Source organism: Medicago sativa, chromosome 4, assembly GCF_051527215.1.
Source record: "Medicago sativa cultivar Bolivia chromosome 4, Bolivia_mono, whole genome shotgun sequence".
Classification (NCBI taxonomy): Eukaryota; Viridiplantae; Streptophyta; class Magnoliopsida; order Fabales; family Fabaceae; genus Medicago; species Medicago sativa.
Window position 1 is genome coordinate 38,695,366 of NC_140752.1, and position 12,413 is coordinate 38,707,778.

Sequence of the window (12,413 nt, forward strand, 5' to 3'; positions counted from 1 at the left end):
TCGCCGGTGCCGGTGAAGTTTGTTACAGGCGACGGGAGGTTGTTACAGGTGATGATTATGGTGGAGAAAGCAATTTCGCGGGTGGAGAAAGTAATTTTCGTTTGGGCTTGGTTTACTGGGCCGGATCCGGTCTGGGCTTATGCATGGTGCATAAGTTTTACTTATGCACCATAACCACTCCCGAATATAAGCCCTCATTGGAATTTGGTGGTAAATTAATGTCCATTTTTTTATATAATATTGTGATAAATATATAAAAAACAATTATATTAGTGATGTAGTGAATTTTTTTTAAGGAATTAGTGAATTATTTGTGGATATTGAATGAAAGCTAACCGCATTAATAAAATGTTTATATTAAATATGTTTTTCTTTTATTCGTAAAAATCCGTTAAATATTGCACCATATCTGTTGCAGATTTAATTTGCTTATATCTCTGGAATCTAATATTTACTATTTTTTTTTGGATGGGTGTGAAGATCATAGAAAAATTGCTTGGATTGATTGAGAGTTTATTAGGAGTAATTTGGTGGGTTTGGGGTTAGGTGAATGAAAAAATTTAATATTGCTCTGTTAAGCAAATGATATTGGAGGATGTTAATTGATAGAGAGGGTTGTGGTTTAAGGTGTTGGCATCCCAGTATGGTGTGGCGAGAGGGCGCTTGAATCAGAGTGGCAGAGATTGTTCTTCGTGGTAGAGGGAGCTGGGGCGCATCCGTGACGAACAGAGAGTGGAGTGGGATAGTTGGTTTGAGGAGAACATGAGAAGGAAAGTGAAAAATGGCGTTGATACTCTTTTTTGGATTGATAGGTGGATTGAGGCGGTTCCATTGTGTGAGAGATTTTGTCAACTTTACCTTTTGTCTGTTTTTAAAGGGAAGACAGTGGCTGAGATGTTCTCTTTAGGATGGGGAGAAGCCTGAACATGGCGGTGTCGATTGTTGGCCTGCGAGGAGGAGATGGTAGAGGAGTAGAGCTTTATTATTTGATGTCTCTTTACAATTAAATAGTTCATATGAGTGGAAGTGGCTTCCTAATCAGTAGAAGTATACACTGTTCGGGGCGACTATTAGTTACTCACAAATAAGTATGGTCATATGTTGGATGCGGACTTGGATAATGTTTGGCATAAACAAGTTCATTCGAAGGTGTCTATTTGTGCTTGGTGTCTTTTGCGCAATAGCTTGCCAACAAAGGATAATTTGGTCAAACGAGGCATTATTTCTAAAGAAGCTCATTATTGTGTAAGTGGGTGCAGCAAAGTTGAATCAGCTCAACACTTGTTCTTTCAATGTGAATTATTCAGTTCTCTTTGGCAACTTCTGTTGTCTTGGACATGTATTCATTCAGTCGAATCTTACAATATTATCGATCATTTTCTTCAGGTTTCTCACTCCACATGAGAAAATCGTGCCCACTGTAATTTCTTACAGTTAATTTGGATCGCGGCGGTGTGGGTTCTATGGACAGAAGACAATAATAGTGTTGGAACAAAATGCGTTTAACATTGCCACCTTAAGTTTTGATGATAACAAAGTATTAAAAGTTCAATTGGATATGCTCATATTTATTCAAGTGTACATGACCATATACTAAAATTTATAGGTCTTAAAATAAGGTATTGGTCCTAGAAGAACAATTAAGAGCAAAAGAATCTACAAGAGAAGCTTTGTTGCAAGTCAGAGTCAGAAGACATCAAAGTCTAAAGACCATCAGAAGCTGACTGTCAGAGTCTGAAGTCACCAGAGTTTAAAGACCTTCAGAGTCTGAAGTGAAAAACCTGAAGTCGGTTTATTGGTTATTTGGAGGCGGGCCAAAGAAATCGGCAATTCGTCCCATATGGTCAGTTAACATTTGGTAACTGCTATGGGTTTGTTGGATTAGGGGGTTAAACACCGTACCTATTTGTTGGGTTAACATATTGACCATTTCATGGTTAGTATCTTCCATTTGTTGCCTTAAAGCCATTAAGGAGGCATTGGTCAATGATTGTTGAGGGTTTGAACTGGGAAAGCCTGCTCCAGAATGAAATAATGGAGAATGCATCACGTTCAAACTCTCTGAAAAAGATGATGGATTAGTATGGAGGCCTGCCGTAAAAGATGACGGCATCCCATACGGTTGGTTTCTATCAAAGAACCATGCATTTGGATATGATTGACTTCCAAAACCAACTTGTGATTGTGCGGCTGCTGCAACACCCCGTTTTCTCAACATAAAAATTTCATAAATAAATCAGAGTTTTTCAACACATACGGAATGTCACATTTCTTTCCACAAAAACATAAACGGAATAAATAACTATTTATCCTTCAAAAATTCAACAACATATCAATTTAATACTTCGCAGCGGAATTATTCAACATCTGAAATAATCTTTGGCACAAGGGCCTCAACATAAAATCTCATGGAAACTTAGTTCAATAATAATTCATGAAAAACTTCTTGAAGTAATACGTAAGGAACAGAAAGCAACAACAAAATCCCATCCTGTTACGTATCAGAGCACCTAGAACACACTTGTGAGAGAGTCCACTCACGACCGCGACTAACATTGGTTACCTGCAAGTTACCCATACGAAGAGCAACATTTTCAAGCAGAAGGGGTGAGATTTCACAAACAACAATATTAAGCATATAATTCATCAATTACATTTAACAACATAAACAATCATCACTTAACAACATCAACTTCATAAATCAATTTAACGACTTGACACAACAATGCAACTAAGACTCGACTATGCCACTTCAACGTCTTAAATCATCTTGACAATGCAAATGCATGTGGTACCAATCGAGGGCATCAAACCCTCAACATATTTGAGCGTAAAAAGGCTCCCAGGGCATCAAGCCCCCAACATAATTGAGCAAAAGCTCCAGGGCATCAAGCCCTCAATGTATTTGAGCAATGGCTCCAGGGCATCAAGCCCTCAACTTGAATGAGTATGCATGGACTCAACATCTTACAACTTTACAACTTAGACCGACATTTACAACTTTATGTCATTAATGGCCAACAACAGCAAAACAACAACGTAAGACAGCATATAAACAGTTCATATACAACGCATCATCATTAAAGAATGACCCACATCAACTTAATCAATCAAAAATAATCACATAGTGCATATATATCCATATCACATTACTAATAACATTAATCATCTTAATTCATGCTCTGTGGTCAGCTTATAATATTCTAAACAACCTTCATTCCTACCCCTAGGACCAACTCATATCTACACGTGCGAAAGGATCGTAAGGAAAATAATTAAAGGCAGCCTACATCACTTACTCGCGAGGTGAGTTGGTTTGCTCGCGAGGGCGAGCGGAATACGCTCTCTGGAACTCCCAAAAACACTTGCTTGCGAGGCGAGCTACTTTGCTCGCGGTGGCGAGCGGCTGGTTTTGCTCGCGGTGTTGAGCGATATTGCTCGCGAGGCGAGCGATGAACTTCATCACTCGCGAGGCGAGTATTGCTGCTCGCGATGGCGAGCGATGAATGTCAGCTCGGGCAGAATGCAGTTTTTCTCAAAAATCACCTAATCTCATGGTTCTAACCTTAAAACTACTTCCAATAATCATCCTATAGATTATCTAAGGTCTGTACACAATTTCTACATTAATTCAACAACTTTTCATCATCTAATCATCAATTCCTCACTTTAAACCCTAATTCTCAATTCTCATAAACTAATCTACAACATGTTAATTGCAAATTCAGAATTGCAGACTTAATAATACTGAATGTTAGTCTCACCCTTACATTAGAAATCAAAATCGGCAGCCTCAAAGGTCTTCTCCTCTTCTCTTGTCTTTTTCTCCCTTTTCACCAAAAATTGATCGTACGTTCTTTGTTTTTCTAACCTAACTTCTCCTATTTATAACCCCTCATCTAATTTATCTTATTTCGTCTTTCTACCACCAAACTCCCTAAATTCACAAAATAACCCCTCAACTTAATATTTATTTTATTTTCTAATCTTATTTTATTAAATAATAAAATAAGTCACAACATCTCATAAAATCTCCAAAATCATATAATTCACATAAATCATATAAATCATATAAATCACACCAATCATATAAATATATCCTAAAACTCATTAAAATAATCAATTAATTAAAACGGGCGTTACAACTCTCTCTAACTTATAGAATTTTCGTCCTCGAAAATTTACCTCAAGCAAACAACTCTGGATAAGATTCCAGCATCTTACTCTTTAGCTCCCACGTCATGCTTTTACCAGTCGCTCCGTCCCAAATGACTTTCACAAGAGGTATCTCTTTGCCTCTCAAACGCTTCACCTCACGACCTTCAATTCTCACTGGTAAGGTCTCAATCGTAAGGTTGTCTCTAACTTGCACATCATCTCTTTGGATCACATGAGATGGATCCGGAACATACTTCCGAAGTTGCGACACATGAAACACATCGTGCAAATTCGAAAGATGCGGTGGTAAACCCACTCGGTAAGCCACCGTTCCAATTCTTTCCGATATCTGATACGGACCAATAAACCTCATAGTCAACTTCTTTGACTTCAATGCACGACCAACATCAGTCATGGGAGTAACTCTTAGGAATACATGATCTCCCTCTTGAAACTCAAGGTCTTTCCTACGCTTATCATGATAACTCTTTTGTCGACTCTGCGAAGCTTTCATCTTTTCTCGAATCATCTTTACCTTCTCAGTAATGCACCAGTATAATATATGTGTTGGCAAAATATATAAGTGTTGGCAAAATAAAAAAGTATAAAAAGACGGGCATGTAAGTGCTTGTCTTTTCGCTAATTAGTATAATATACTTTTTTTTTACAATAATATACTTTCTTATTTTATCAAAAAAGTATATATACTTTTTTTTTTGAACAAGCTATATTCTTTGTTATTATAATATGTAAAATGTAAAATAACTTCTTTTATACAAGAATTATAGGTCCCTAAAAACGAAACATGAATTCTATGTGTCACCTATTATTTGTGACCTAGTAGTCTAATTTCCACGCACTCATACCTTCAGATGAAGCTCTTTCTTCTTTCCCAAACTAAACTGATTTGATTCCAATAAATAAAATATATAGACAAATAGTTTGATATTTTGTTTAAAATCATTTTTGGATGTATTTTAGAGTATAAATATAACAACTGAGAATAAAATATATAGACAAATAGTTTGATATTTTGTTTAAAATCATTTTTGGATGTATTTTAGAGTATAAATATAACAACTGAGTTTGGGATGAAAAATGATAAAAAAATGTGAAAAGAAAATAAAATTCTCTTGAGTATAAATACCAAAGATGTTTCAAAATTTCAACTATGCTGATACTACAAAACGTTTTGGCTAATGAAATGTTTGAGGGTCAAAATAAAAGTGCTGAGTTAGGGGTGTGAAAATGAAAAAATGTTGTCGGGTTGTAAACAGAAGTGTGAAACGGATGATGGGTTGAAGTCTGGTAAACATTTGGGCCATCTTTTCACTTTTTATTATATATATCCCTTTAAACCAAGTATTGCTATATACGCCCCTTTTCATAAAAAATAATTAATTGGACCCCCTACAGGCATGGAACATAAGCCGCCGCACACCCGGCCTATGCCTACGGCCGTCCCTAACAAACAAAAAGAAAGGGGTATAAAGAGAAAAATTGGTTTGTATTATGGAAAAGAAAATATATATAAACCCTTTGTAATAACCAAAAATTGTTATTTAAAGGAGCCTAAACTTCTAATTTGGAATTAAAATTGGTTATCCCTTGGTTGTAGAATGTTCCTGATGATGTTTGTTATTAATGATGTTTGTTTGTTCATAACATTCCATCCAAAGCATTTGTTTGAGAACAATAATCATTTAAGCATGGCGAAATTTGATAACTCGGATTTATAATGTTTTTATGGATTTATTTTATAGGTTAATATGGTGCTTTTGGTATGAATTTTAGTTTTGTTTAACTATATTTCACTCTATTTTGATTTCTATGAGAAGTTAAGAAATAAGTGAATATTTTGGTGCAAAGTTACAAGGATAAAAATCTAGGATTTAAGTAGCTCAAGGATGATCTTTGACTTTGAGGATCGAAAAATTGCAACAAAGAAGATTCATAGAGATTTACGGCCAAACTGTAATGCATATAACGATCGTAATGTTGGTGTGAGAAAACGTTGAAGCTTTGCCACTTACTGACCATAGCAGATTACGGTCATCCCGTAATGCATATTTTGACCGTAACGTATGCTTATAGCAACTAAAGGAGTATTATCAAGGTAATAAGTACCTCTGATCAAGCGATCCTCATTCTCTGTCTGAGTACCAGTCAAAGCAAAAACTCTCCCAGTAGTCTGAGCCTTCTTAGGCTTCTTGCATTGAGACCCAATATGACCTTCCTCATTGCAATTAAAACATACAACATCCTTATGTTTACACTCTGCAAGCGTATGCCCCTTCTTGCCACAACGGAAACACCGTTTCACATCTCTAGTACAAGCATTACTTTTATGGCCTTTCTCGCCACAAGTGAAGCAAACAATCTCAGCAACATCATCATTCTTTCTCGGCCTCCTCTCATCATTAACTCTTTGTTTTCCTTTATCAGCAGGAGCACTGTAAGGCTTCAGATGACTCTGCTGACCTTTACTTCTCTTCTCATTCACAATCTTGTAATGAGCTTTCGAGTCTTCCGCATAGATTCTGCAGCTGCTCACTAGTTCAGAAAAGTTACGTATCTTTCGGTAACCAATGGCCCGCTTGATGTCAGCACGCAAACCATTCTCAAACTTGATACATTTGGAGAACTCAGCAGTCTCAGCAGTGTAATGCGGATAAAACTTAGCCAGCTCCACAAACTTTGCAGCATACTCTGTCACAGTCATGTTATCTTGCTTCAGCTCAAGAAACTCAATCTCTTTCTTCCCGCGAACATCCTTCGGAAAGTATCTGTCTAGGAACTCTCTCCTAAACACAGCTCAAGTAACAACCGCACCATCTTGCTCTAAGGTAGGTAGAAGACTCACCCACCAGTCATCAGCTTCCTCAGCCAGCATATGCGTACCAAAACACACCTTCTGATCTTCTGTACATTGCATAACACGGAAGACTCTCTCAATCTCCTTGAGCCACACCTGAGCTCCATCAGGGCCATACCTTTCCTTGAAAGTAGGGGGATGATTCCTCAGGAAAGTCTCCAACATCCTAACCTCAGCATTTGCACCAGCACCAGCATTAGGCTGTTGCCCCACAACTTGAGCCACAGCTTCCAACGCAGCAGCAATAACAACATCATTTCTCCCAGCCATCTTAGTTCTCTACACAACACACAACAATCAGAACAACATAATAATGGTATTCCAACCGTTAAACGACACTACACACTTGTGAGAGTCCACTCAAGACCGCGACTAACCTTGGTTACCTGCAAGTTACCCATACGAAGAGCAACATTTTCAAGCAGAAGGGGTGAGATTTCACAAACAACAATATTAAGGATATAATTCATCAATTACATTTAACAACATAAACAATCATCATAATCACTTAACAACATCAACTTCATAAATCAATTTAACGACTTGACACAACAATGCAACTAAGACTCGATTATGCCACTTCAACGTCTTAAATCATCTTGACAATGCAAATGCATGTGGTACCAATCGAGGGCATCAAGCCCTCAACATATTTGAGCGTAAAAAGGCTCCTAGGGCATCAAGCCCCCAACATAATTGAGCAAAAGCTCCAGGGCATCAAGCCCTCAACTTGAATGAGTATGCATGGACTCAACATCTTACAACTTTACAACTTAGACCGATATTTACAACTTTATGTCATTAATGGTCAACAACAGCAAAACAGCAACGTAAGGCAGCATATAAACAGTTCATGTACAACGTATCATCATTAAAGAATGACCCACATCAACTTAATCAATCAAAAATAATCACATAGTGCATATATATCCATATCACATTACTAATAACATTAATCATCTTAATTCATGCTCTCTGGTCAGCTTATAATATTCTAAACAACCTTCATTCCTACCCCTAGGACCAACTCATATCTACACGTGCGAAAGGATCGCAAGGAAAATAATTAAAGGCAGCCTACATCACTTACTCGCGAGGCGAGTTGGTTTGCTCGCGAGGGCGAGCGGAATACGCTCTCTGGAACTCCCAAAAACACTTGCTTGCGAGGCGAGCTACTTTGCTCGCGGTGGCGAGCGGCCTGGTCTTGCTCGCGGTGGCGAGCGATATTGCTCGCGATGGCGAGCGATGAATGTCAGCTCGGGCAGAATGCAGTTTTTCTAAAAAATCACCTAATCTCATGGTTCTAACCTTAAAACTACTTCCAATAATCATCCTATGGATTATCTAAGGTTTGTACACAATTTCTACATCAATTCAACAACTTTTCATCATCTAATCATCAATTCCTCACTATAAACCCTAATTCTCAATTCTAACAAACTAATCTACAACATGTTAATTGCAAATTCAGAATTGCAGACTTAATAATACTGAATGTTAGTCTCACCCTTACCTTAGAAATCAAAATCGGCAGCCTCAAAGGTCTTCTCCTCTTCTCTTGTCTTTTTCTCCCTTTTCACCAAAAACTGATCGTACGTTCTTTGTTTTTCTAACCTAACTTCTCCTATTTATAACCCCTCGTCTAATTTATCTTATTTCGTCTTTCTACCACCAAACTCCCTAAATTCACAAAATAACCCCTCAACTTAATATTTATTTTATTTTCTAATCTTATTTTATTAAATAATAAAATAAGTCATAACATCACATAAAATCTCCAAAATCACATAATTCACATAAATCATATAAATCATATAAATCACACCAATCATATAAATATATCATAAAACTCATTAAAATAATCAATTAATTAAAACGGGTGTTACAGCTGCAACATTGGTTGATGTTGTCGCGGGTATAGTCGAAGAAACGTGAATGGGCATCGTTGCCCCCAGCGTTTCTACTTGACTTACGCCAACGGTTGGCGTAACTTGTGGGTTTTGTTGTTGTGAAGTAACTTCCAATGTTGCACCCGCCATCGATGGATGTGATGGGATTGACTGCGAATCACTGTTACGTGTATTACGTACCATTTTTGGGAGTTTCTTTTTACTCCTTAAGAACATACACAACAAAAATCACAAGATTTGAAAAACAAAACAGACAAATTACTCGAAAAAATAAGTCCTTTTATTTTTTATACTTCGTTTTGATTTTATTTTATTGTGATTTAAATGCCATTTGAATGTCACATTATTAAAAATAAGTCAACCCAATTTGAATGGCTTATTTTAAGAAAGAAAAAAAAATGATTGAATGGTTTGCAAAGAGGAGGATATGCGGCAATTGTTTTGCTAGAAACATTCTTGAATGCCATGCGGATTGTCTCTTTTGAACATGTTCGAATGTATGTATATGAGATATATAGATATTACTCTCGCACACAAAAATATAGAATACCAAACAGTCAGGCCTTTTTTTTATACTTAGTTTCGATTTTATTTTATTGTGATTTAAATGTCATTTCAATGTGTTCCGTGAGCATAGCTCAGTTGGTAGGACAATGCATTATTATATGCAGGGGCCGGGGTTCGAACCCCGGACACCCCACTTATTCACCTTATAAGGTGAATTCTCGCCACTAAGCTACCTGACAAAAAAAAATGTCATTTGAATGTCACATTATTAAAAATAAGTAAACCCAGTTTGAATGGCTTATTTTAAGGAAGAAAAAAAAATTGATTGAATGGTTTGCAAAGAGGAGGACACGTGGCAATTGCTTTGCTAGAAACATTATCGAGTGCCATGTGGATCGGCTCTTTTGAACATATTCAAATGTATGCATAGGAGATAGGAGATAGGAGATTACCAACCACGTAACAACAACTCTTTTTTCACCATGTTTTCATTATCCTTGATTTAGTTTTACTATTCTTTGTCTTTTCATCATCACTATATTTGATATGCTAATCTGTTACTTCTCAATTTTTTTTAGTATTTATAGGCTTTTCTTAGATATGTTATAGTTATTTTTTTATGTTTGTCTTTCATTGCACGGAAAATAATTCATATCATGTTACATTTTCGTGTTGTTTTTTTAACTATTGGAATAGAATTCACAACATGCCAGATAATAAGTTAAGATCAATGCCATTGCTCTTTGATTCTTTTCTCAAAAAAAATTGCTCTTTGATTCTATAATAATTTTTTTAATCAACTAAATATGGTATGCTCAACATTGTATATTTCATATTTTCGAAAGAAAAAAAATGGAGAATGGGAGAAGTGCCATGTTATCACGCTTTGATGTGGTTGAAAGTTCAGAGGAAGCACATTGAATGTTTTGCTCGTTAGAAAAGTCCTATTTATTAATGGTTTTTTGAATAGTTTAGATAGTGTAATTAGACAATCAAGTAATCTAATTGGTCCATTCAAATAGTTAATCTAAATTACTAAAAAAATTGTTTAGTACAACTAAATATATCTAAAAGTTTTGTTGGATTGTGGTAGTTTTCTAGTGGGGAAAAAATTATCTTAAGTAGAACATATGATTGAACTTTAACATCGAAATCATTGAAATATTTTTACAATTAACCGTAAAAAAGAGAATGAAAATTCTTACAAATTGAACTTTATTTTATTTTGAAATCATTGATTGAACTTTATTTTATTTTTAATTACACTCGTTGATAATCATGTTCATTGTTTTTATAGATTTATAGAAAATTCTTACAAATTGTAAGTTCCAAAGCTAAGTTCAAGAGAACTTTTATTTATTTTGGTTGCATGATACAATAGAACTCATTAGCTAGAACAACAACAAATCCCCTTCGTAACAACAACAAATCCCCTTCGGAGGTTGACCATTCACGCAGTGTCCACCTCTTGGAAATCCCCTAGAAACGCAATTTTGATAGCAATAGTCCGTGCAAGGATTGGTACAAAAGGTTCGGTCCACCACACTAGTAGCCAATCCTAAAAAAATTCAAAGTCAAAATTATATATTATACATATGTATCGTTAATTCCTTTTTCAAAATATAAGTTCTATCCAATACATAAAGGAATTATTATTGAATTTTGAAAACATTCATACAAACAATACAACTTCATTTGAGTGTTTGAGTCATGCCGATTTAACAACACAATATAACATTCAATAATAAATTTCAATTTGAGAAGTAAATTTTATATACAAAATGCAGTTCAAAAGTTAAAACTAATGTTTTTCATTACCTGAACTGATGATAAAAACAATGCAGAAAATACCAAATAGATAAGATTGATTGGTGTAAGAGGCCATTTTGTACGATATCACCTTGTATTTTGCTTCCTTTAATATCTAACACTAACATCACTTCTATTATATAGACATGTATTATAAAATAATCTTATTTTTTAATATTTCTTTCTACAAAAATTTTTACTGTATTAAATATCATTAAATCTCATTTGACTTGTTTTTTTGGTTACAATTAATTCTCATTTGACTATTAATTATATATATGAACATTTTTATATTCCACGCATATACATGTATATATATATATATATATATATATATATATATATATATGTATATATATATTATTCAAAATATATATATATATATATATATATATATATATATATATATATTGATTTTATTATTATTATCATATGAAAACATTAATAATGGGTCAGATTCAAAAAGTGAAAGTAGACAATAGTGTAAATATTATAAATATAAAATGATATTCCCTTTTTAAAAAAAGTGGGAAAATGTATATTAAATGTTATTCCTGTTTAATAGCGTAAAATTACATTTTACAATTTTTATAAGGAATATAAAATATATCAATTATTCAAATTTATTAAAATTAAATGTATGATTTATAAAATAGTAAAAGACAATAACAATATGAAATTGCGAAAAAGACACCATTTCACAATGTTTTTTTATGAAATTTTGATTTTGATTTAAATTAAAAATATAAATGTTTGTTACTTTCAAATTATAACAAACCAAACTAACCATGATTATCAATTTCAATGACACCAACAATATGACAAACAAATATATAATCTAAATTTTTATTTTTTTAATGACACAAACAACAATCTTTATTATATAAAACATTGTTTAAAAGTATAATTGAGATAATGAAAAAAATAAGTATATATATATATATATATATATATATATATATGTATATATATACTCATCTAGTTTGTTACAATTTTTGAAGTATAAAGGAAAAAAAAAAGAACATATATATATTCATATTGTATTTGTTCCGCTTTTATTTTAATAATTGAATATATTTTTATCAATTTGTTATATGCGCTATTTGTATTGAAAGTTGAGGGTAATATTGGAAATAGAAAAGTTATCTCGAAAG

General features: G+C 34.2%; 1 protein-coding gene and 1 long non-coding RNA gene across 2 annotated transcripts; both read right to left on the reverse strand.

The window, feature by feature from the left end:
• Positions 1 to 6,187: 6,187 nt before the first annotated feature.
• Positions 6,188 to 7,246, reverse strand: LOC146929282 (uncharacterized). The gene has a single exon (XM_085707283.1). It carries the CDS (start codon positions 6,878 to 6,880, stop codon positions 6,188 to 6,190), a length of 693 nt encoding a protein of 230 aa, XP_085563409.1. The 5' UTR covers positions 6,881 to 7,246.
• A 3,473-nt stretch (positions 7,247 to 10,719) lies between these two features.
• On the reverse strand, positions 10,720 to 11,385 carry LOC146929283 (uncharacterized). Its single transcript, XR_015008252.1, has 2 exons — positions 11,269 to 11,385; positions 10,720 to 11,008 (listed from the first exon to the last, which is right to left on the reverse strand). It is a non-coding gene; the product is annotated as an uncharacterized LOC146929283 (long non-coding RNA).
• Positions 11,386 to 12,413: the final 1,028 nt, after the last annotated feature.

Bases quoted from the DNA above. Each gene is read 5' to 3' on its own strand.
- LOC146929282 (XM_085707283.1), bottom strand. From the start codon at position 6,880: ATGACTGTGACAGAGTATGCTGCAAAGTTTGTGGAGCTGGCTAAGTTT.